The sequence below is a fragment of the Globicephala melas genome, chromosome 6 (assembly GCF_963455315.2).
Source record: "Globicephala melas chromosome 6, mGloMel1.2, whole genome shotgun sequence".
Classification (NCBI taxonomy): domain Eukaryota; kingdom Metazoa; phylum Chordata; class Mammalia; order Artiodactyla; family Delphinidae; genus Globicephala; species Globicephala melas.
Window position 1 is genome coordinate 6231778 of NC_083319.1, and position 25188 is coordinate 6256965.

The following is a 25188-nucleotide window of genomic DNA, read 5'->3' on the forward strand; positions in this document are numbered from 1 at the left end:
ATGTGCCCCACGCTATCCCTCCCTCTCTTCAGCTACACTGAAGCTTCCAGAAAGCACCAGGGCCTCCTCACTCCTTTTGCCTTTGCAGCCACTGTTCCTTCTACCCAGAAGGCTCTCCCTGAGCCCTAGGGCTGCATCAGGCCCTGCCTTCCCCCCACTCTCCACATCAGGCCCTGAGAGTAGATGCTGTTATGTGCCCACTTTGCTGAAGAGGACCGAGGGTCAGAGAGGCGAGGTCACTTGCTTGAGGTCCTGTGGTCAGCAGGGGGCAGGGCCAGATTTGGATCCAGTCCATCTGTCTCCAGCCTCCATGGACATGGCCCCAGCATCCTGCATTTCCTGGGTGTGTGCTTGTGTCTGGTGGGAGCATTTGCACTGGAGACCGACCAAAGTCAGGGTCCTTAATAGAATCTATTGGGAAAGGCTGTGGACATCACTGCACAGATCCATGTGGCCTCATCCAGAAGGGCCTCTCCCCAAGGATGCAGGCTCCTGTATACTGAAGGCTTCTCATGTGCCTGGAGGCTTAGCGGCAAAGTGGTCACCCAGCCCTTTGCAGTAGAACCCAGCCCAGCCGAGGGACAAGAACACATCCTATGTGCTGTCCCCGGCATCTCACCAGGCCACCTTCCAGCCAGTCCCAGAGCTCACATGTTTCTACTGCCTTTTGGACTTGGAAGGGGAAACACTTCATGGAACAGTGAGGTTGGGGGCAGTTCTGATGGATGGGTGTCCACAATTCCGCCCTTCAGTAGGCATTCAGCCACCTGCCAGGCTGTCCCAGGCCAGCTGGGGCCAGCAGACATGCCCACGGCAACCGCAGCCAGGCAACAGGCCATCCAGGATGGAGGGGAGGAGGTGGGAGGGAGGCAGGGAGGACTCATGGCAGGAAGTACCTGGGGCTGAAGGTGTGGGTTGCGGGCTTCCAGAATCTGTCTTGATGGCTCAGCGAACCACCCTGCAAATGCAGGCAGCTGGGTGACACCAGAGGCTATGAACCCAGCCTACCCAGCCCCTGGACTCCCCTTTGGGCAGCCTCGCTGAGTGGGGAGACTCAGGAGCCCCAGAGCCCCGTCCAGCGCCCTGCTGCAGTGTGCGTGCTCCCAGCCCTGTGTTCGTGTGCGAAGGGGCTGGTGGTGTGGTCGGGTGGGGGGTGTAATGTTGCGTATTTGTGAAGCTCTATTGAGATATAATTGACATGCAATCAACCGCATATATCTAAAGCGTACAATTTAGTGAGTTTGGGCGCGTATCTACAGCCAGGAAGTCATCACCACGGTCAAGATAATGAAGGTATCCGTTATAAGCTGAGTCCTCCATTTGTGTTATCCCCAGTTTAGAGACAGGGAAACTGAGGCTCAGGTTAAGGAACTTGCTCAAGGCCTTGCTTGGCTGGTGAGTGGTAAAGCCCGGATTCACACCCAGATCAGCTAGACTCGTAAGTACAAGGTCCCCTCTCTGGGAGGTGCAAGGAAGGGGATCCCTGGACAAGGTGTGGTCTGGGAAGCCACAGGTGGCTCAGACACCCTGGAGTGACAGGGAGAGATGCTGTGGGCCCGAGAGTCACCCCTGCTGTGCCACCTCCCAAAGGCCCTGGGGCCAGAGGATGGGCACCGGGTGGGGGAGGGGCAGCTCCATGGAACAGACCTCCTGGGCCTGTCCTGTTCTGCCTCAGCGATGCCCCTGTGCCTGATGCATGGCCCATCACAGCACAGTCACAGTGTATTCTAACTGCCCCCGCTGCCCACTGTGAGCTCTGTGTGGACAGGGACCATCTCTCAGCGCCTGGCACATGGCAGGCACTCAGAGAAAGGCTGCTGATTCTGCGGCCTGGAGGTCAATTCCTCACCTATAAAAAGAGAGGGTTAGGGCTTCCCTGGTGGTGCAGTGGTTGAGAGTCCGCCTGCCGATGCAGGGGACGCGGGTTCGTGCCCCGGTCCGGGAAGATCCCATATGCCGCGGAGCGGCTGCGCCCGTGAGCCACGGCCGCTGAGCCTGTGCTCCGCAATGGAAGAGGCCACAGCAGTGAGAGGCCCGCGTACCACAAAAAAAAAAAAAAAAAAAGAGAGGGTTACAATCCCCTCCAAGTCTGGAATTCCATGCACGTTCTCATCTGGAAACTTGTGAGCCCCTGCTGCCTGCCAGGCCACGTGCATGCACGGCTAGAGGGCCTCAGCCTCTGGGTCTGAGACACGTGATGGAATGGGTGCACCCAGGAGTGTGTGCCTGAGTGCAGGGGTGTGTGCGTGTGTGCGTGTGTGCGTGTGCATATGTGTGCCTGCATTTCTTGGGGAGAATGTACCTGAGACTGCATGCATGCACCTGTGTCTGCACACACACACACACACACGCACACACACACGTGTGTGTGCGTGTGTGTGTGTGTGTGGCGTTTGAGTCTGCGTGTGCACGTCCAGAGATTAGCTGGGCAGGTGGGCTGGGACAATGATATAATCTGACACTGACATTGCTCCGCCCTTCCTGGCGAAGCTCCCGCCTCCCTCAGTCAGTGAGGTCCTGGCAGACTACGTGGGGCAGAAACTAAAGGAAGCTGAGGCCTCAATGTGGGGGAGGGAGAGTGGAAGAGACGAGGGGCAGAGCACAGTGGCTGGGTCCTCCAGACCTGGGTTCAAGCAGCTTAAGCTGCTCACCTGCAAAACGGGATCAAGAACAGCCCATCCCTCCACAGGGCGACCGTGGATTCCGTGAGATTCCAGGAGGAGCCCAGAGCTGGGTACCACCCCTGTGCCCACCAAGCTCTCCTTACCACTGGGTCCTGGCTGACCTTGGGCAAGCCCCTCACTCTCTAGGCGTCAATATCACCGCCTGCTCAACAACCTGCAAGCCTGAAAGCCCTTCTGGTTCTGACACCCCAGGACACCGGGCTTCCTGCCTGAGGACCCGGCCTCCCCCAGCCCAGGGGGGCTGGACTCCTGGGGCTCTGGGGCTCCTGAGTCTCGGCCTCCCGCGGCCCCAGCTTTGCCGCCACCCCACCCTCCACGAAGGGCGCAGGGCAGGTGCCCCAGCTCCCAGGCACATGACCACTGCCAAGAACATTCATGCCCCCAGCTCCCGGGGCCAGCCCAGACATCCTGCTCCAGAAGAGGGACACCTGGGAAGGGAAGAAGAGAGCCTCATGCCAAGATGCCTGCCAGCCTGGCCTTAGTTGGCAAGGCAGCGGGCATTCTCCAGTGCCCTCGCCACAGACATCCCGCCAGCTCCCGGTGAATGTGCCAGGCCAGCCTGGGCAGTCGCTCGGCACTAAGGAAATTCATGCGGCTCTAAAACGTCAGAGCTAGAAGGATGACTAGAGCAGTTACTCTGTGTAGTGCCACACGTGCATCATTTCAAGGCGGCGACTATTATCACCACCTATTTACAGACGATGAACCCGAGGCTCAGAAAAGTTAGTGACTTGCCCAGGTCTCAAGCTAGCGGACGGCAGTGCTGGGATAGAAACCCAGGCTGACTGCAGACCACCTGCTCTTTACTGCTCTCTGCCCTACACTCTCTGGTCTCTAGGAGACCACAGACCGTCTCCCCCTCCCGTTACTTGTCTGCCAGAAGACAAAATCCTCAACGCACCATCACCAGTCAGTATTCTATTTCTCTGTGCTGCGGCAACACGAATGTTCCCCTGGAACCCCTCCGCTCCCATTCTAACTCAGTCGAGCTGAGTTCATTATAGTTTCTAAAAAGCCTAGCTCCACCAAGGCCATAGAATTCTCCCTGACTTAGGGGTTTGCTCATTGTAGGACTGCAACTCTCATCCTCTTGCAGCCCTCATTCGTGTCTGATAGAGCTAGGGGGCAATTCCACACTTTGACCAGGAGGTCAAAGTGTCAGGATTCAGCCTGAACATTTGCCTGACACACTCAGCTCATTTCATCTGCATACTTGGTGAGACACAGAGGAAGGATTTCTGTGTCTGATGAGAAAGCTGAGGGCAGTAGGGGTGCTCTAGGCTACATACTGAGCTGGCTCTCAGCTGCAAGTTCCTGGGGCCTGAGATTCAAATCAGGAATGCCAGGCTGTCTTCGGGACACCAGCGCTCCAGCGAACCTCCTCTGCCCGGTGCGGGGGGTCCTTTGGGAGTGCCTTGCCTTAGGAAGATTGGGTCTCCAGTTTCGACGAGAATGTCCTGAGGTAGGAGGAGGTAGGAAGACTAAGTTGACCTCACCAGGCCCCAGTGACAGGCACTTAAACCCTTTTCAGAGCATTTGGTTATGGAAGAAAGCATGAGTTCATTCATCTGTTTACTATATTGAAATGCCTATGGGTGCCTGGCCTACCCCAAGTCTGGGGAGGGCGTCTGTCCCACAGGAAGGAGCGAAGTCCTGGTAGATCAACTTTGCCCAAAGTGTTTCAGTAGAAATCAGAGCCGTAGACCTTGAATTCCAGAGGTTATCTCTCTCGGCACGGATGCCCACAGGCAAGGCGCTCACTTCAGAGGCTGTGCGCTCAGCTTTTGGATGAAGGCATCTGGCTGTCTTGGCTTTTGCCTCCCAGGACCCACAGGACGAGGGCGAGATGGGGCATGGGAAAGTGCTTGCCCAGCCGGTGAGTCTGGGCCTGGCCCCCCGGCAAGTCAGGCTCCTGGGGCCCTGGGCCAGGGAAACGGTTACCATCAGAGCCAACTGACCACACATGCCCAGGGGAGGCAGGCAGCTGACGGGGGCACCTGTGGGTACTCAGGGGGGCTCAGACTGTGCTGAGTGGGGGCCTCCCTCCACCCCATCCTGTGCCTGGCCTGGGATCTAGGCGCTCAGCCGGAAGCATTCCCCACTCATTCACCAGCGCTCAGCAGAGCCAGAATTACTTCTCAGCGTAACGCACAGGTGGCTCCACCGGGACGGGACCCCCTGCCCTGGCTCTGAGACGGGGATGGGCGGGGGGAGGGAGTGTAGAATGGAGACTCCTCCAGTTCCTGTCCAGTTCCCATGCCCTTTGTGGCTGTTTCTGCCTCTGCTGTCTCCCTCCCCCACCAGAACCTAAGACAGGAGGGCAGGGACCCTGTCTCCTGTTCTGAACGCCCAGCGTGGTAGCACCTGGTGAGTCACTCCCCAGACACAGGGAGTGAACGGACCCGGCACCCTTCTCAACAGTATACATCCCCTTACTGTTTCCAGAGCCCTGAGCCTGTGCCAGCCATGACGAATGGAGAAACTGAGGCCTAGGACTCTGGGAGGCTGACCCGAAGGCTCACCCAGTTGTGGAGTTGTGCCTGCCTTCCGGGCTGGGGTCTGCGGGCCTCCAGAACCTGCCTTCTTCTGTCACCAGCCTGGGTGTGGCGGGGAGGGATCAAAGCCCAGGGCCGATTTGATCCATCCCTGGGAAAGGACAGGTTTGCTCCTGCCCGGGATGTGCAGCCAGACGGCGCTGCTCTCGGGAGGAGACGCCCCACTTTGCAGAGAGGAGCACTGAGGCAGCCAGGTCACGGGGCCTCCTCGGGAAGAGCCCTGGCAGGATGGGAGAGGAGCTTCCTGCATTTCACAGAGACTCTCCTTCCCCGGAGGGCGAGGCCGCCCCAGGGGCCAAAGGCAACAGGCATCAGGACGGCTGACATTTCCTGACGAGCGGTCCCTCCCACAGGCCAGTGCCAGCCGGAAACCGGGCACCGCGGCGAGGTGAGGCCCCCGCCCCACCGGCCAGAGAATGCAGAGCCCTTTCAGAAGGCAGAGCCGCGCGACTGACGCCCCCTGCAGGGGAGGGAGCACAGCCACACCCAAGGCACCGGGGTGGGCCACCCGGAGCCCGGAGCGACCCGCCCGGGGGAAACTGAGGCTGGGGCTGTGGGAGGGGCCGAGATGCCCAAGCCCCGGGGGCGCGCGAGGCGCAGCGGTGAGTCTGGACCTCTGGTTGCGGGCAGAGGAAAAGAGGCGGAGACAAGAGACCAGGGCCAGAGAGGGGCCGAGAGAATCGGGAATCCTCACACCCTCCGGGTTCCCAAGGTCTCCACTTGTGGGGCTCGCGGCATAAGGGAAATTGGATCGGAGAAGGAAAATCCAGAAAGGACCTCGGCCCGCAAAGGCGACAAGTAACCCGACCTGCCCCTCAGACCCCCGGACTCGCGCCCCGGCCCCCTCTCCGCGGCCTAAGGGAGCCAGGAATCCGGCCGCCAAGCGTTTGAGCAACAGGAGTCCGGGCGTCGGCCCCCTGCCCGCCCGTCCAGCTCCGAGCCCGGGGCGCGCGGTCCCCTCCGCCTCCTCGGTTCGTTCTCGGTGGGGTCCGGGCAGAGGGCGACCTAGGCTGGGGAGTGGGAAGGGGACTCCTTACCGGGAGGCAGGCGGCGGCGGCAGGCGGTGGAGCAGGGCTGGTTGCGGCACGCATCCCGGGTTATAAGCACGGGGCAGAGGGCAGGGCCGGGGGCCGGGGACAAGGCGGAGGAAGAGAGCAACAGACCCCGCCCCCGGGCCCGGCCCCCTCGCGGAGCGGCTCCGCGTTCGCGGCCGCCGGCGGGGGTCGGGGCCAGGCGTTGCCCCGCCTCCTCGCCCCTCCCCTTTCCCTCCTTCCCTCCTGCCCACCCCGCTGCCGACACACCCTCCCGGCCGGGCCCCCGCCCTGGCCGCAGGCTCTGGCGGCCCCGGCCCGCGGGCTGGCGGCTCCCCTGGGCGCGGTAGTGGCTGGAATCCTCGCGACTGACAGGGTGACAAGCCCTCCTGCCACACTTGCCGCCTGGCCCGTGGGGAACGCTCAAGCGCTTCGCCGTGGGAGTGGAATAAAAGCCCCTTAAGCTCGTGAGTTTCATGCCCAGTTTTGTGTCGTGGTGGCCTTTCTACAGACCTCAAAGCCCCTCCCTCCCTCCCTCTCTAGTCCCCGTGAGCCGGAGCCCATTGTATTGGTGAGAAAACTGAGGTGGAGGTGGCCCTAGAAGGTCGGGGTTTCATCCCTCAGTCCAGGGCTGGTTCCTGGCTGTCTCCCCAGAGCCTGGCACCTGACCAAACTCCCGAGGGCACCCAGTAAATAGTGAATAGAAGACTGGCCTACTGCTAACCCATTGAACAGCAGGGAAAATTGAGGTTCACAAAATAAACAGGGAGTTGTGTCCCCAGTCTGGACTCCAGAAGGTTCTGTGTCAGAAGTTTTCCAGCCTGGTTTATAGGCCCCAAATCACCAGTTACTGCAACCGCAACCCAGTAAAACAGCTGGTCCCAACCTGTCCAAGACAGCACCTCGGTTAGGACTGACCCCCAGAGGGCGGCTTCCCAAATCCTCCAAGCCCCGAACCCGCCCTGGAGGTGGGAGCCCTGAGACAGCCCTGCCAGGTTAGCCATCCAGCCATCATGGAAAAGACGCAGGGGTGTAGGTCACGGTAAGGAGGCAGCCCTGTCCCAGGCCCCTTCCTGCAACCAAGAAGCAGCCAGAGAAAGGGAGCCTCTGCAGAGAGGGGTGAAGGCTGCTGGTCTAGTCACTCTTAGTCCTCTGCCGCCCAGTCCCCTGTCCCCCTGCCGCACACTCCCGTCCAGTCACTCAAGCACCTCGGCCAGATGAGTAGCTGTGAGTCCTTCAGGAGGGAGAAAGCATCAAACCAACTTGAAAGCAAAGCCGCAGCTTCTTGTGAGCCCCCCAACCTCTGGCACCCAAGCCCCAGAAGTGGCCGTGATGGCAAGGGGGCCCCTGTGAGCCCAGTGGGGCTGGGTGACTGTGGTGACTTGAGTCACCTTCCCGCAGGAGGTTGGGATGGTGGCTGAACCCCCTTAGCCCACTCACTGGGCCACCTTGGGGCCATGCAGAGCCGCCCCTGGCCTTCCACACTAGCAGCAGGCGAGTGAGGGGCAGCCACGAAACAACACTCCCTCAAGGGTCCCTGACCAGGGATCGAACCCATGCCCCCTGCAGTGGAAGCCCAGAGTCCTAACCACTGGACCACCAGGGAATCCCCTCTGCCCTGTCTTTAAGCCTCCATCCCCTGGCTTTGTGCTCTGTCCTTGTTTCTTCCTCTAAGATGTCACTGCCCTTCGAGAAAGTTGGGGAAGGCATGGATGGAGCGGAGCCACCTCCTTGGACTTATTGCAGAGGAAGTGGAGAGGGAACCTGGGGCAGGAAGACCTAATGTTCTCCCAAGCTCCCCAAAGTCATGGTGGCCCCAGAGAGAATCCCTGTTACCCAGACCTTAGGAAGAAGGTGGGGTGAGGGCTGAGCCCCTCCAGTCGAGGATGGATGGGTGGGGGGCATGGGGTGGAAGAAGAGATAAGTCAGCATTCTCTAGGATGTCTGGTTGGATCTGGGCCATAATAACCACAACCCTCATGGTTATCACTGAACACTCTTTTATGCTTACGTTCATTTGATTTTCACGACTACCCTGTATGAAGTCGCTATCATTGTCATCCCCAATTTACCGACAGGAACCTGCAGCTCAGAGAGAGGGTGTATCTTCCCCAAGGCCACACAGCATGTAAGTGGCAGAGCAGGATGAGAACCCAGGGTCTGGAGCTCTAGCCCAAACGCTCTACTCTAGCTCAGGCTTAAACTGAATTGGTGGAGGAGCCAGAGCCTCAGTCCCAGGGCCACAGGCTGTGGGGACCTTTACTCCCTGCTGCAGAAATGGCTCCAGCCCAGAGGACTGTCCCTTCCTGAAGCATAGGCACTGGTTACGTGAGGAGCAGTGAGGTCACAGCTCTCCTGAGAGGAAAACAGGTGCCCACTGGGCACCAGGGTGGATAGTTGCCCAGGGGCACAGATCAAGGTGAGAAGAGACTGAACTCGGATGGTTCATTTTTTTCCCATATCGGTTCCCCATTGTTCTAGCAACATTAGTTGGAGACTTTTCTCTCCCCATTGAACTGTGTTGGCACCTTTGTTGAAAATTAATTGACCATGTAAGTGTTGGTCGATTTCTGGATTCCCTCTTCTGTTCCATTATTTATTTATCCTAATGCCAATACCACACCATCTTGATTGCTATAGCTTTACCGTGAGGCTCGAAGTCAGATAGTATAGATCTTCCACCTTTGTTCTGTTTCAAAACTATTTTAGCTATTCCAGGTCCTTTGCATTTCCATAGACATAGTAGGAAGAGCTTGTCTGTTTATATAAAAAACCTGCTGAGATTTTGATTGGGGATTGCAATATATCTATATATCAGCTAAGGGAGAATGGACATCTTAACAATATTGAGTTTTTCAATCCATGATCGTGGTATATCTCTCCATTAATTTACATCTTCATAAATTTCCCAACATTAAAAAATACCAAAACTTAAAACTGTTTATTCAAAAGGATTAATTGCTGTTTATATGAGCAATGAGAAAGAAACTCAGGTCAGTCTACATCTTGAGATGGTCTTCATTTGTGGTGACTTCAATATGTGCTTTAGATCAGAAGTGTATCTCTGAGATAATGTTGAAATATAGCAGGTGTCACAAAACAGCTCCTTATTTGACATGAAATCTCAGGTGAGGCTCTTTTAAGGATATAGACCAGCAGGACCCAGAGCTACAAGAGCTAGAGTTTCAAAGGTCCCTGCTGAGGGCTTCCCTGGTGGCACAGTGGTTAAGAATCCGCCTGCCAATGCAGGGGACACGGGTTCGAGCCCTGGTCTCAGAAGATCCCACATGCTGCAGAGCAACTAAGGCTGTGCTCCACAACTACTGAGCCTGCGCTCTAGAGCCCGTGAGTCGCAACTACTGAGCCCAAGTGCCACAACTACTGAAGCCCACGCACCTAGAGCCCATGTTCTGCAACAAGAGAAGCCACCCAATGAGAAGCCCGTGCACTGCAACGAAGAGTGGCCCTGCTCACCGCAACTACAGAAGAGCCTGTGCGCAGCAACAAAGACCCAACACAGCCAAAAATAAAAATAAATATATTAAAAAAACAAACAAAAGGTCCCTGCTGAGCATCTTTTCATCTGTTTGTTGGCCATCTGTATGTCTTCTTGGGAAAAATGTCTATTTCGGTCTTCCACCCCTTTTTTTGATTAGGTTGTTTGTTTTTTTGATATTGAGCTGCATGAGCTGTTTGTATATTTTGGAAATTAGTCCCTTGTCAGTTGCTTCATTTGTAAATATTTTCTCCTGGTCTGAGGGTTGTCTTTTCCTTTTGTTTATGGTTTCCTTTGCTGTGCAAAAGCTTTTAAGTTTAATTAGGTCTCATTTGTTTATTTTTGTTTTTATTTTCATTACTCTAGTGGTGGATCAAAAAAGATCTTGCTATGATTTATGTCAAAGAGTGTTCTTCCTATGTTTTCCTCTAAGAGTTTTATAGTGTCTGGTCTTACATTTAGGTCTTTAATCCATTCTGAGTTTATTTTTGTGTATGGTGTCAGGGAGTGTTCTAACTTCATTCTTTTACATGTGGCTGTCCAGTTTTCCCAGCACCACTTATTGAAGAGACTGTCTTTTCTCCATTGTATATTCTTGCCTCCTTGGTCATAGATTAGCTGGCCATAGGTGTGTGGGTTTATCTCTGGACTTTCTATCCTGTTCCATTGATCTACATTTCTGTAAATCAAAACTACAATGAAGTATCACCTCACACCGGTCAGAATGGCCATCATCAAAAACCCTACAAACAATAAATGCTGGAGAAGGTGTGGAGAAAAGGGAACCCTCCTACACTGTTGTCGGGAATGTAAATTGGTACAGCCACTACGGAGAACACTATGGAGGGTCCTTAAAAAAACTAAAAACAGAGCTACCATATGACCCAGCAATTCCACTCCTAGGCATATATCTGGAGAAAACCAGAATTCGAAAGGATGCATGCACCCCGATGTTCACTGCAGCACTATTTACAATAGCCAGGACATGGAAGCAACCTAAATGTCTATTGACAGAGGAATGGATAAAGATGTGGTACATATATACAGTGGAATATTACTCAACCATAAAAAGGAATGGAATAGTGGCATTTGTAGAGACGTGGATGGACCTAGAGATTGTCATACAGAGTGAAGTAAGACAGAAAGAGAAAAACAAATATCATATAATATCCCTTATAAGTGGAATCTAGAAAAATGGTACAGATGAACTTATTTGCAAAGCAGAAATAGAGTCACAGATGTAGAGAAACTTACGGTTACCAAGGGGGGAAGGAGAGGTGGGATGAATTGGGAGATTGGGATTGACGTATATACACTACTATGTATAAAATAGATAACTAATGAAAACCTACTGAATGGCATGGGGAACTCTACTTAATGCTCTGTGGTGACCTAAATGGGAAAGAAATCTAAAAATGAGTGGATGTATGTATACATATGGCTGATTCACTTTGCTGCACAGCAGAAACTAACACAACATTGTAAAGCAACTATACTCCAATAAAAATTAATTTTTTTTAAAAAAAGGTCCCTGCTGGTGATCAGGGGTTGTAAATGGACCAGGCGAGAGTAGACGTCCTCCATTTGGGAAAGCATGTGTGGCTATTACGGGAAAGGGCTGGGATCCGTGGCATCAGTGTGAACAGGTCCCCTCTGGCGCTAGAAGAGATAGGGCTTCTTGGGGTCAGAGGTGTGGCTGCTCCAGAGCCCGGCTTTGAGACGGATATTTTATTGGACACCTTGGATGACTTGCCAGGTGGCAGCCGATGCTCAGGCAAATGCCCAAGCCTTTTGTTTAGAGAAGACGAAGACCTGGCACGAGGGGCATCTCTGATGGGTGGTACAAATGTCCTCATTTTCAGTAGGAGTGCCGAAAGCTCCATCTGGACTCAGGTGTCTAAGCAATGTTTCATAGTTTTCAGTGTACAGGTCTTGCTTATCTTTCATTAAATTTATTTCTAAGTCTTTTAAGTTTTTTGATACTATTGTAAATAATATTTAAAATTTTATTTTCCAATCAGTTGTTGTTAATATATAGAAACACAACTGATTTTTGTTTACTGGCCTTGTCTTCTGCACTTGCTAAATTTGCTGATTAATTCTAGTAGATTTTTGTAAATACCTTAGGGTTTTCTATACAGACAATAATGTTGACTGTGAATAGAGACAGTTTTCCCCTTTCCCTGTATTATCTTTGTGCCTTTTTTCTTGCCTTATTCCAATGGTGAGGACCCCAGTACAATGTTGAATAGAATTGGTGAGAGTGGATATCCGTGGCTTGTTCATGATCTTAGAGGATCATTCATTCAGTCTTTCACCATTAAGTATGATGTTAGTTGTAGGTTTTTATTAGATGTTTTTCACAGGTGAAGAAGTTCGCTTTTATGTTTTTGTCATGAGTAGGGGCTGAACTTTGTCAAATGTTTTTTTCTGCATCTATTGAGACGATACGATTTTCTCTTTATTCTGTAAATGTGGTAAATTACATTGCTTGATTTTCAGGTGTTGAACCAACCTTGCATTCCCAGACTAATTCTATCTCAATAAAGTTTGTTTTTAAGAAAAAAAAAAAAAGAGAGACAGGGGAACTTTGAGTTAAAAGACACACAGAGGATGTAATCAATCATAACATGTAGCCTTTATTTGGATCCTGGGGTTTTTTTTTTTAAGCAAAAAAGAAATACCGTCTTTATGAGCAATTGGAAGTTTGAACACTGACAGGATGCTTGATAGCAAGGAATTATTGTTGATTTTTTAAAGTATGATAATGGTATTGTAGATATCTTTTTTAAAAATATTCTTTAAAGTTTAGAGATAATGAATTCTGAAATATTAATGAGCTGAAATGATTTCTATGAAGACTTTGATGGTCCCCCATCATTCTTAGGATAAAATCTAGAACCCTGTACTTCCTCTTCTGCCCCCACCCACTGCACTCCAGCTGCACTGGCCTGCTCGCAATTTCTTCAATGTGCCAAGCTCTTCCTTGTCTTATGGTCTTTGCACATACTATTCCTTGGGGATGCTTCTCTGACCCCTTCCCCTCCTCCCACCACATTGGTCCCTTGTCATATGCTGTCTCTCATGCTGGCACACAAGAGTTGCCTGAAATTTCTGGCAACAAAAGAGAGGAAAATGAGGGCTCTGGTCCCCTCCCCCCTCCCCACTGCTGTGGTCTTTCTCTTTTTTTTCCCTTTTTATTTTATTTATTTATTTTTGGCTGTGCCGTGCAGACTGCGGGATCCTAGCTCCCCAACCAGGGATGGAACCTGGGCCTACGACAGTGAAAGTGTCAAGTCCTAACCACTGGACCACCAGGGAATTCCCCTCACTGCTGTGGTCTTAGATCACCATCGCCTCTCACCCGTACCTCTGCAGGAGACGCCTCACCCGTCTTCCTGTCCGCTCTAATGCACCCTCCACACTGCAGCCAGGGTGCATTTTCCAAGGGTCAGCTCTGACTGAGGGGTCAACTTGTCTGAACTGAAGGGCACACTCAATGGATGTGACCTTGTTAAGTCCCCTGGCAACCTAAAAACATAGATGCAGCCTGTGGACCTAACCGTGGAGTAGGTCCCTCTTATCCTCCATCTCTCCTCTGCCACTCAAGGGCTCTGCACTCGCAGGTCGTGGAGGGCCCAGGGTGTGTAGGGACCCCAAGCACCTCGCCCAGCAACCATCTCATGGTTGGCACCAGAAGCCACTTTGCTGCTGTGCAGGCCTGGGCACTGGCCCCAGAAACAAAGAGTGTCCTCTGGGCTGGACCCCAGGTTACCAGTCCCCGCCCAGAGGGAACATAAAGTCCAGTGTGGGCTCTTGGAAAAGCTGCATCAGGGAGTTTAATGAGTGACCTGCAGGGCTGTTTTCCAGCCCTGATGGTTCAGAGAAGCCTCAGAGGCCGGGCAGCTGGATGGGGCCCTGGCCAATGGTGGCAGCAGCTGGAAAAGCAGAGTGGAAAACACCCCTTTGGAGCTGAGCCCCCTTGGGAGGCACCTCCCCTCCTCGGCAACCATCCTGTGGATGTGGGGGGAGTGGGGAGCACGAGACTCGGAATCACAGCCTGGATTCCAGGCCAACTCTGCCCCTGGCTTGCTGTAGGACTTTGAGCAATCGCTCCTTCTCACTTGCCTCACTTCCCTCAAATGGGAAATTTAAGAGAAGGTGGGAGAGAAAGGAGGCCGACGGAACGCACACTCCCTGGGCAGCTCCTCCGGGCTTGAGTTGCCGATGTCCCTCCTTTTCAGCCTCTGCGCCTGGACCTTCCTCTCTCCCCATCTACCCTCCTCGGAGAATGGAGGCAGGGGAGCCTGGAGGCTGGAGGCCTGGGCTGCAGAGTCAGATGGGCCTGCATCGAGTCCTTCTCTTCCCCTCCCCTCCATGCTGTGTGAGTTTGGACAAGTGGCTCACCTTCTCTGAGCCCCCATCGCTCATCTGTGAAATGGACATAATATTCTTTGCCTCTGGAGTTCCTGGGAGAATTAAATAAACTCAGGTCTATAGGGCATTGAACAGTCCACAAATGGTATTTTGACAAACGTGAAGGGCCAGGGTGAGTCTGGGGAGCACGAGGCAGGAGAGAGCAGCAGTTCTCAGCGCTTCGATGCCACGGCCCCAGGGCTGACACTTGCATGGGCTGCAACGTCCCTGGCTCCATAAAATATTAACAGCCCAGCAAACGGCAGGGGTCAAGTTGTGACCCATGGCCCCTAGGGCTGCACAAAGAGGGTAGTTCAGTCCAAGTAAAGTCTCTACAGGTTGGGCCCTGGACAAATGGCGTATGAGGGGGAACTGGGAAGCCCCTCCCTCCCTCCCTGCTTCCCTCCTTCCTGGAATCTCTCCCCACCCAGCCTGAAATTTCACCATTGGTAACTTCTGTGCTTTAAACCAGGGATTGGCAAACTATGGTCCATAACTGGTTTTGTAAAGCTTGCAAGCTAAGAATGGTTTTTGCATTTGTAAATGGTTGAAAAAAAATCAAAAAAGACTTCCACGACACATGAAAATGACATGAATTCGAAGTTAGAGCCCACAAAGTGTTACTGGAACTTAGCCACACTCCTCCTTTGTGTGTTCGCTGTGGCTGCTTTTGCCCTGCAACGGCCAGGGGAGTAGCTTAATATGTTCCCCAAAGCCAAAAAGATTCACTATCTGCCTTTACAGAAGATGTTTGCAGACTTCTGATTCAAAAGAAACCAACTTTGAAAGTGGGAGTGCCCTGGGGAAGATTCAGTTGGGGCTGTTGGTGGGAGTCAGGAGTCCCCGTCTAACCATTAACCGGTCACCTATGAAGCAAGTGACTGGGCCATGTTCCCTCTGGGCGTCCTTTTCTCCATCTGTAAAATGCACACAGAGATTCCTTCTCTGTTCACCCCAGCATTGCTGGAAGGCTCCGTTTATGAAGTCTGATGGTCATTCATACCTTAGTGGGATAACTCAGCTTTCCTTGTTGCCCAGATGAGAGACGGGGATGCTAAGGGGTAGGTGACAGAGTCACACTGACCAAAGACAGCCGGAAGAAAGGATCCCTCCTCTCCAGAACCACGTGCAAGACAGACAGCCTCCTTCTGCCAGAGACTGTGTTGAGGGACAGCTGGCAGGGGCTGCAGGCAGCCCAGGCAGGAGGGCAGGGACAGGGTCGGCGGGCAGTGGGAGGAAAAGCAGCGCTGGGCTTCTCAGGAGTCCTGTCCCAGCACACTGGAGACAGGTCAATACATAAATAGACATTCTAATCGTGTCCCTCCCCAGCTCCCCCTGTCAAAGCCAAGAGCCCTACACAGGCCCAGAGGCTCCCAGGATCTGCCCCACCCCGCTTACCTTTCTAATCACACCTCCCTCTTCCTTCCCCCCACCGACCCCCAGCTCCAGCTACCCCCCCCAACACCTCCTTGCCAGACCACCACTCCAGAGCATCCTCCTGCCAGAAGGCCCTGGTATTTGCTGTTCCCTCTGCCAAAACACCCTTCCCGCAGATGTCTGCACGGCTGTCTCCCTCACCTTCCTCAGGTCTCTGCTCCGATGCCGCCTTCTCAGTGAGGCCCACGCTGACGGCCTATTAAAAACTGCCCCCTAACCCGCACTCCCCAACTTAGGTTTTCTCCCCAGCGCCCTCGCTGACGGACAAACACACGTTTCACTCTTAATTTCCTTGCGGTTTATAAACCCTTCGCCTCGAAGAACGTAAGTTCACAAGCACAGGGATTTTTACGTTCACCGCCTGGCACACAAGCAGGACCTAATGAATCTTTGGTGGATGACGGAATGATGAAATTTAATTAATTCATTAAATATAATTAGGAATTATTCTTAATTAAGCATTACTTTTTGCTACCATGGATAGCTGCTGTCTGTGTGATAAATTTCCTTCTCATTTAATTCTCCCCACAGCCCTGGGGGGGGGGGGACGCTGTCGTATTTTCATATTTTTGGATGACTAAACTGAGCCCAGAAAGGTGCCAGAGCCGTCCTACGAATAAAGAGCAGAGGCTCCTGGACTCCTCCTCTGGTGCTCCTGGACCAGAAAGGTGGTGGTCCCCCTCCCAGCCAAAGCCCCTCCTTACCAAAGCAAGATAACTGGATCAAGAAATCGAATTGGTAAAAGCAAACGTTTTTATAGTACACATACACACACCGGGTCAGGATGACAGTGCCAGGTATGGGCGGGTGACAACTGCCGCCGTCCCCACAGGGTAGGGTCTGCCCCTCCCCTCGGGTGTCTTGATGCCCTGTGTCCCGGGCCAGGTTCCCCTGGGGCTTGGGGCAAGCCTGGAGAAGCTGGTCAGGCTTCACCCCAACCCTTTGCCCTTTGCCACCTAAGGGCAGCCTTTGTCACCTGCCTGCCGGGCTCCACCCCCACGGCGGGGGGGGGCGGAGGACTAGGGGGAGCTCGGGTTCTCGCTGTCCCAGGGTCAAGGCTGCGCGCAGGGTCGTGTTTGCTGCAGGTCTCGCTGACGCACGGGGACGGGAGAAGATGACGTCGCTTGCCACAGCAGGTGGCGTGGGCAAGGGCCACCTGGGCGGTGCGGCCGGGGCCTCTCCACCCCCCATCCCCGGAGGTCGCTGGCCCCAGAGCCGCTGCCCACGACCGCGACCCTCAGTAGGGGTAGGGGGACACGGCGATGAGCAAGACGAAGACGCTTTGGTGGCGCGGCGCCGCGGCGCGCACGGTGAGCCGGTAGAGGCCCGCGCGGCTGAGCGCGCGGCGGGTGTAGACCGCGCCGCGGCCGGCGCGCAGCGGGCGCAGGGCGAAGGGGCTGCGCGGGTCGGACTCGAGCACGCTGAGCTCCGTGCGGTTGGCGGGGACGCCGGCCTCGGAGAGGGCGGCCAGGCGGGCCACTTCTTGGAGGGCGCGCACGCCCAGGGGCAGCGGCAGCAACTTGTACTGCAGCGTGGAGGGGCCGCCCGCGCTGCAGTCCTGCGAGCAGCGCCGGAAGCACGTCCTGCGGGCGGGGCAGACCGACGGACTCTGGGTTGCCATCTGAGTGTGCCCGGTCGCATAAAGCGGATCTCACCCCCGACCCCCGCAGTTCAACCATGCGCCGACCCCCCACTCCACGCGCCCTGTGCCTCTCTACAAGCGCCACTGTTAGCCCATTTTAGAGAGCGGCACACTGAGGCCCCAGGAAGCCAGAGACGTGCCCTTTCCCATCTGAGCAGGTCCCCCCCATAGGTGATAAAATTTACAGCCCTCCATGTCCCCCGGAGCCCCAGAGCTGTCACGGGGTCTGGATTTGGGGGGGTGGGGTTGTGCTCAAAGACTCGTGCTCAGCCTTGCCAAGGGCACCCACTCCCTCTTTCCCCCCACCTCAGCCTAGGCTTCCTGGTTAGTAGAGTCCGGGGCAAGTCGCCACCCCAGGTTCCTTCCCCTAACAGCTGCAGCCGGTTGGCGCCAGCCAAGGCCCGTCCCCACGTCTGTGCGCGTTTGGGAGTGTCTGTAGCCATAGTGAGAGAAACGTATTTTGTGTTTGTGTAGCTGCGCGTGTCTGAGCCCTGGGGTTTTGTGTGGGATTCTGGGTGGGGTTTATGCACCTGCACGTGTGTTCCTGTGTCCAGAGTTTCCTGAATGTATGCATGTGTTCCCATGTGTCCCTGTGTGTCCATCTCCCAGCACCCCTCCCTCCAGTTCTCTCCCGACTCTGGCGTCTCCCAGCCCCCTGTGCTCCATGCATGGCCCAAGCATCACTGTGCAGGGAATGATACCGTCCAGGTGAGCTCACACCCCAAGTGGCTGCAGGAAAGTGCTTGAGGGCACACTGCCCCGTGAGCTCAGGGGCCCCACCCAGGAGTCCTGGCAGGGTTGACCCACTGACCCTAAGAGGGTCTCTGCCCGAGACAGGGCCTTCCTGGAGGCCCTCCTTCCTCCTCCTGGCTATACAGGAGCCAGAGTGTCGGCTGCCCAGATCCTGGCAGGGAATCCTCCCCATTCACCCCCTTGCCAACTCAGCCCTTACCCAGGGCTGGAGCCCTGCCGGAAGGTGGCAGGACACGGCGTGTTCACACACTGGTAGCTGCCGCGGGTGTTGAAGCATATCTGGCTGGGCCCGCACTCGATGCCGTCCTCCTGACACTCGTCGATGTCTGGGCAGGGACGTAGGTGAAGAGATGGGGGGTAAAAAGATGGAGCAAAGGGGGAGGGCCCCAAGAAGGAGCCAGGGAAGGCGTGGGGGGAGGGTTAAGTGGGAGAGAGATGCCTTCTGAGGGCAGCGAGGTGCACGGCCCCTTCCCCGGTCCCCAGCCAGCCTGACCCATGATAGCCCAGGTGGCAGTCTCCTAGCACCTCCCCATTTCCCCAGGTGGGCACTCTGGGGACCTCCTAAGGCTACAGCTGGGGTGGAGAGGTTGGGGGAGATGAGGGCTGCCCTTGGACTCAGAGGAACCACTGCCCATGATCCTCCTCTGCCCCCTGTAGGAGCCCCACTCTCTCAGAGGACATTAACTGACCCCCGTGACAGAGAGGGGGGAATGGAGACTGGCAAGGCAGACATGATTCCTGCTTTACAGGGAAGAAGCAGCATGGCTGGCCGGACCCCAGAGCACTTTAGTTAGGGAAAATGCACTGGCCTGGGAGTTGGAGGACTTCCCTGCTCCTCCCAGCAGCAGCTGCCTTGCTGCGAGCACCCGGCTCTGTGCCCGCCCTCCACACGTCTCTCCCCAACATTTAGCGGAGGCCTCTGTTAGCCCCATCTCACCAGGAGACTGAGGCACAGAGAGGTGAAGTGAGTTGCCCAGTGACACACAGCAGAGCAGCAGCCGACCCTCAGGGCTGTTTTCAGAGCTGCCCATGCAGTTTCTTAGCTCCTGCTTGGAGTGTGGGTCTCGGCCTGGCTCTGGCCACCTGGGGGTGGCATTTACCCCCTCCTTGCCCCTCCCTCACATGAGATGGTTGGGAAGGGGCTGGAGAGAGCAGACCGGGTGAGAGAAGCCCCTTCCTGCTCACCCTGGCAGTTCTTCCCGCTGGGGAGGAGGCGGTAGCCAGCGGGGCAGAGGCACTGGTAGCTGCCCTCGGTGTTGCGGCAGGCGTGCTGGCACAGGTCCCTCACCCGACACTCGTCCAGGTCTGGCCCGGGGCATGGGGGCGGGGTGGGGGGATGGGGACAGAGAAACACTGAGTCACAGACGCCCAGGTGGCCACACGACTAACCGCAGGGCTCGGGACAAGTCAGGGAAGTCCCTGCCTTAGGCACCCGGCCTTCTCCCTGCCCTGCCCCACCCAACCCTGGATGGCGAGGTTAGGAGACTCCCTGGGCTTGCTCTGCACCAAGGCATGGGGGGTGGAGACAGCGCTTCCAGGACACCCTCTGCCCAGGTGGCAACGCTGAAGCACATCCGCCCTCCAGGCTACCCTCCCCCTTCGCACCTCTGCAGCCCGGCGCCAGTCTCCGCAGGGCCCAGGGACTCTCCTCGACACCCCCTGCCCCTGTAGCAACCCCCGGTCCCTGTTCACATTCTCATGTCAACCTGGAACATACTCCTTCCCTGCCTGACTACTTCACCTCTGTACACCAAGAGGAATGTTCTCAAAGTGGGCTCCTGGGAACATCTGCCCTCCCTCTGGGTAAAGTGTTCTGAAGTCAAATGGTTTGGAAAGGACTCCATCCACTGTGGAAGCCCCTCACCGATGAGCACAGCCAGGACTCCAAGAAACCTTGTAGCAAGGAGGCTTCCATCTGCCTGCACCGCCTACCCCGCTTGCCTGTGAACCCTGGGTTTCTGAACACGGGTGTGGTACCCACACGCCCAGCCCAGGAGCCTGAGACAACATAGCGGGGTGTGTCCCCGGTGGGCACGGCTGGGGCTCGGTCTTACCCGTGCAGACGCCGTTCTGCCGGATGAAGCCAGGAGGGCACCAGGCCCGGCCCGTGCTCAGGGCTCTGGGGCCCGGTTGGAGGGAGACCCAGGCGTGGTAGGACCCAGCGGGGACAGGGGCGCGGGGACGCAGCCAGGCCACCAAGGGGTCCCGGTGGCTGACGGTGGTCACGTTTGGTCCACTGCGCTCCAGCGGGGCGCAAGTCTTGCCGTCTCGGAGGAGGGTCTGGCCTGGCGGGCACAGGCAGCGGTAGCTGCCCTGGAGGTTGAGGCACTGGTAGGCACAGCTCCGGGGCAGCTGCCGGCACTCGTTGATATCTGGAGAGGAGCAGAGCCAGGCAGGGTGCCAAGGTGGCTCAGGGCGCGCGGCAGCCGCTCCACTGGGCTCCAGCCGCCTCTGCTGCTCTCCGGCCGTCCCCAGAATCCAGCTGCCTCACCCGTGCATTCAGGCCTGCCCCCAAGCCCTCCCTCTCCTGGACCACCCCCAGCCTCCTCTCCTGCTCCAGCCTCTACTGCTCAGAGGGGACCCCCCACCGCCCCCAGCTCTGGGCTCCGGACCCCAGTGTCCCTCAGCACCCCTCCCTTCAGCCTCCTGGTGAGGTCCATTCCACCTGCAAAGCCTCTCTGAGACCCACCCACTTCTCTCCACCCGCCTCCTCCTCCTGGGCTCCCAGGGAAGGTGACCTGGCCGGGCAGGGGGTGAGGTTTTGGTGGAAACAGCAGGCAAAGCACGGATCAGGCACGTGCTGGGCACACAGTCGGTGTCGGCTGCTGTTCTGTTCACAGGACTCAGTGTCACCCTTTATAACCGATCCCTGCCCGTGAGCTGTGGGTGCTGACCAGGGTCCCAGGGAGGGCGTGGCTCTCCCCATACCTAGGCAGGGCAGGCCGGGGCCCTGGGCCCGGTACCCCCTGGGGCAGCCGCAGCGGTGCCCGCCTGGGGTGTTCTCACAGATCTGGCTGTAGTGACACTCGTCCGTCTGCTCCAGACACTCGTCCACATCTGGAAAGGCAGGGGCAAGGGCGGGGGGGTGGTGAGCCCACAGTCCCTCCCCTAGGACATACCACGCGTCTCCTCATCTGGGCCTCATCTGCGTCCCCATCTCCAACTTCAGTGCCACCAGGAGGAATGCCAGCATTTGCCACCACCCTTCCTAATTATACCAGCTTTGGAGGGTAAGAGGGTTCTGGGTCCCAAAGAAGGAAGGGGCTTAAAAGGTGGGCTTTGGAGGCAGAGTCCTGGGTTTGGACTCAGCTCTGCCATGTCTCTTGATCCTTGAGATGGTAACTGTCCCTCTCTGAGCCTCAGTTTCCGCATCTGTAAAAAGGGGTCACGATAGGACTCCTTCATGGGATCATGGGGAGAAAACTGGATCATATGCACCTGAAGGGCTTAGGACCCTGGTCTATGGGCCGGGCTCAAAAACTGGTGAGAAGAAAGGAAGGGAGGGCGGGAGGAAGGCAGGAGCAGCCCTAGAAATGGGATGAAATGGGATGAAATAGTGGGATGACTGCCTCTTCTGAGTCCAAGTTTACCTCGCTCTCCCCCTCCACTGACGGCCTCTCTTGGGGAAACCAGGAGGACCCACAGTCATGAAAGCCTAGAATTCTAGAACAGGAAGGACCCTAGAGGTCACCCATCCAGGGGTGGCACCTAGGTTTTGTCTCAAAGGCCCACTGCCACTGATTCCTAGTAGCCACTGTAGCTGGAGCAGCTGTGTTGAGAAGGATTCAGAGGCTGTCTGTGGGCTGGACCGTGACCCACGAGGGGAAAGAGGGGAAGTGGCAGTAGATGTGGCACACGTGTGCCATCCCTGACTTGGTCCCCCTTCATCAGGCAGATGAGAAACCGGAGACCCAGAAAGGAAAAGACACTTGCCAAAGGGACTCAAGTCACCAGCAGCCAGGCTGGGTCAGGACTCAGACCTCCTGAGCCCAGCTCAGGCTTTCTCCCCGGCCTCACTCGACTCCTTCTGCCGAGAGAGTTCCAGTTTCCCTGAAGGCCCAGCGTCCCAGTGACACACAGCATGCCCTCTGCTGAACCCTGGCAACCACTGGGTCCCCGGGAGTCGGGACAGCCCGGCACCCTGCCCCTGTCACCTTCACAGCCGGCTCCATCAGTGGCCACCCGGAAGCCGGGCCCGCAGTTAGGGAGGCAGCGGTAGGACCCCAGCAGGTTCACGCAGCGCTGTCCCTCTCGGCAAGGGTCGGGCTCCCAAGAGCACTCGTCCACATCTGGGGGGCGGACGGGGGCAGGGGCTGCATGAACACTTGTCCCCAGGCCCAGCCTATCCACACAGCCTTTGTCCTTAGGCCCAGAAGCCCCTGGCAGGAAGGTCCCCGCCCCTCCTGCTAGCTCTGTCCATCATCTCGGCACCCCCAGACACACAGAGCCTCCTCTGAGGGGCCCGGAGGCCCTGGCCTGGAGCATCTGAAGTGAGGCTGCGATAATGCCCTTTGGGTGCCCCGAAGAGACTCGGCCACACCAGGCCCCGCGGGTGGGATGGAGGGACACAGGTGTGGGATCAGAGTCCAGACAGCGTCCCAGGGTCAGATTCATCGTCCAGCAGCTTCATTACGGGGGCAAGCAGGGCAAGCAGGCCAGACGGGTATCAGCTCACTTCCAAGCCCGGTGGACTGGAAATGCCTGCTGAGGGCTGGGAAAGCTGCTGAGGCCGCGTCCAGGCTCAGCGGGTGTGCGCGCCGCGAGCACGTGGCGGCCATGTGCGTGTCTTTAGAGATCCCCATCGCCCCCGGTACTTGAGCCTCTCCCCTCTGTGGCCCTCAAAGTAAGAAGTTCTCAGTGGGAACGGGGCATGGGAACCCCTAGGTTCACGTGCCCTGAGGGATGTGCCCCCTGGCCAGGGTCCCAGCCCCGGAATCTCCCTGAGCACACCTGGGCCGGGTCCAAGACGAGCCTCTCCACCTGGGGCCCACTCACCTCTGCAGGTCCTTTCGTCCCTGGCCAGGGTGAAGCCAGCTGGGCAGGAGCAAGAGAAGCGGCCGGGCACGTTGCGGCAGGAGTGGGCGCAGGGGCTGGGACTGCGCGAGCACTCGTCCCTGTCTGCGGGGTGGGGAGTGGTCCGGTGGTCTGTGCTCACGGGCCCTCCAGCCCTCCGTCCCTCCCAGGCTGAGGCCTCCCTCGTCCCTGCCGGGGTGGGGAGGCGTGCTCACCCACGCAAAACTCTCCCTGGGTGTCCAGCTCAAAGCCCTCTGGGCAGCCGACTTCATTCTCTTCTGCTAGGCAAAGGGGACAGACCCTGAGGACACGAGGGCCCCAGTGCCCAAGGTGCCCGGGGATAGAGAGCCCAGGCCCTTGTGGGGGCCCTGGCAGGATCAGGATGGGGCAGTGGGGGGGTGGAGAGGGGACGGGGTCCTTACCAGCTTGCAGGGCCGTGGAGAGCTGGAAGCGCAGGGCCTTGGCCTCGGGGTCGAAGGCCGAGCTGACAGCGGAGGCCCGCAGGTGCTGCACCAGCTGGGGCTGGGGGCCCTGGGCCGCGTCGTACCGGATGCTGTGGTTGCCGCGCAGGAACGACAGGAGGCCGTCCTGCAGGAAGCTCTGCGTGGAGCCCACAAAGAGCCGGCCGGGCCCCGTCTGCACGTACTGCTCCTGGAAGTCCTGCAAGAGGCCAGCGGGGAGGACATCACGACGTCGACTTCCAAGGGGCGAGGGACCCTCCGCCCCCAGTGGGGATGCTGGGGTGAGGGCCTGGTGGGCCTTTCAGCTCTTCTTCCAACCAGCTGGGCACCCTCGAGCTGTCTGCGAAGCTGGGCCAGAGCGCCCTCCTGCCGTGGGGTTACTCCTCCCCTGGGCCCAGCCAGGCCACGCCCCAGACCCTGCTGGGGAGTCAGGAAGGAAAGTGGGCCCGGCTGTTCGGGGAGGGCTGGGGCAGGACATGCCACTCTCTCGCGTGCGCCCCATCTGCACACCCCAGGGCTCTCCCCCCACCTGCACTTGCACATCTGCGTCCGCCAGGCTCTCGGGGACGATGCCATTGACCACCACGTCGAGGAGTAGGAAGCCATCGGGATCCAGGCCCCGGGCCACCTGGGTCATTGTGAGCAGCTCCCCTGCAATCCATCCCCACCCAGCCTGGAGTCACCTCGGGGGAGAGGCCCTGGGCTCAGACCTCAGCCCCACCTGGCCCACCTCGGGGAGACCCCCGCTCACCTGTGGCAAACTCCACATGCGACTCCTGCTGGAAGCGGCCGCCCGTCAGGGAGTGGCCGTTCAGGGCATCTCCACTCTCTCTGGCCAGAGCCCAGTAGATGGGGGCGATGGCGACCACAAGCACCCGCATCAGAGGCCCTGGACGGGGTGACACAGAGGCTGGGTTAGAGCCAGACCCCGAGGGCAGCCGCTCTCCTGCCCAAGATCTCTCTGCAGCTCCCTACTGCCCCCAGGAGAGCTCGCCCCTTTGCCTCCCTACCCAGGCCTAGCCCGTGATTGCCTGGGCCGGGAATTAGGTCAGAAGGTGGGACGCGGTGAAGACAAAAACTACTTCGCGGAGTAGTTGTGAAAATTAGCAAAATATATTTATACAAAAAAGTGCCTTTAATATTCAACTGAATTCAATAAATATTGAGGGCTACCGGGTCACCACAGAGCATGGGACTGCATCGACCATCACTACATACACGCTGGACCAAGCAGAAAATCAACTAGGAGACACCTAACTTGCAGACACCTTGCAGAAGAGCCTGGAAGAGGGAGGATGGTTCTAAACCACTGACTTGGAAGAAAGAGCCCAGAAGTGCCCTGGACACGGATTCTCAGACCTTTTCCCGCGATGCCCAGCCCTCCTCTCTGGCCAGGTGGGGTCTGGGACTGGGGAAGGGGCAAGGCTGTTTGCTTGGGGCCAGGGACGGTCCAGCTTCTCAGCCACACTGCTGGCTCAGAAGAGGTACAAGAGGGCTGATGTTCACAGGAGCCAGCTGGGCCCCTGTCCCTGGGAGCAGAAACGTCTCGGCCTCTCTGTGCCTCTGCTTCCACTAAACAGAGCCAGGCACGCCCGGCCTGGAGCCAGATGCTTCTCCACGGTTCCTGCTCCTGAAGCTGGAAGAAGCAGCTACACCTGGGCAGCGTCTCACTTCACTCCCTCTCTGCCGACAGCCAGCCC

At 57.0% G+C, this 25188-nt stretch overlaps 2 protein-coding genes across 2 annotated transcripts in view; both read right to left on the minus strand.

Annotated features, from left to right (window-relative positions):
* The window catches only part of ASS1 (argininosuccinate synthase 1), a 50733-nt gene extending 44325 nt beyond the window's left edge, over nt 1-6408 (minus strand). Inside the window, exon 1 of the mRNA XM_030838558.3 lies at nt 6277-6408. The gene's annotated coding sequence lies outside the window, so the exon portion shown is untranslated. The remainder of the gene's footprint in view (nt 1-6276) is intronic.
* A 10019-nt stretch (nt 6409-16427) lies between these two features.
* HMCN2 (hemicentin 2) overlaps nt 16428-25188 on the minus strand; it is a 149289-nt gene continuing 140528 nt past the window's right edge. The window contains exons 88-98 of the mRNA XM_060299922.2: nt 24240-24377; nt 24018-24139; nt 23450-23687; nt 23243-23305; nt 23010-23132; nt 22169-22303; nt 20943-21071; nt 20069-20386; nt 19200-19319; nt 18214-18340; nt 16428-17202 (exon numbers count right to left, since the gene is read on the minus strand). Of these exons, the coding sequence (XP_060155905.1) occupies nt 16857-17202; nt 18214-18340; nt 19200-19319; nt 20069-20386; nt 20943-21071; nt 22169-22303; nt 23010-23132; nt 23243-23305; nt 23450-23687; nt 24018-24139; nt 24240-24377 (1859 nt within the window). The 3' untranslated portion in view covers nt 16428-16856. The remainder of the gene's footprint in view (nt 17203-18213; nt 18341-19199; nt 19320-20068; nt 20387-20942; nt 21072-22168; nt 22304-23009; nt 23133-23242; nt 23306-23449; nt 23688-24017; nt 24140-24239; nt 24378-25188) is intronic.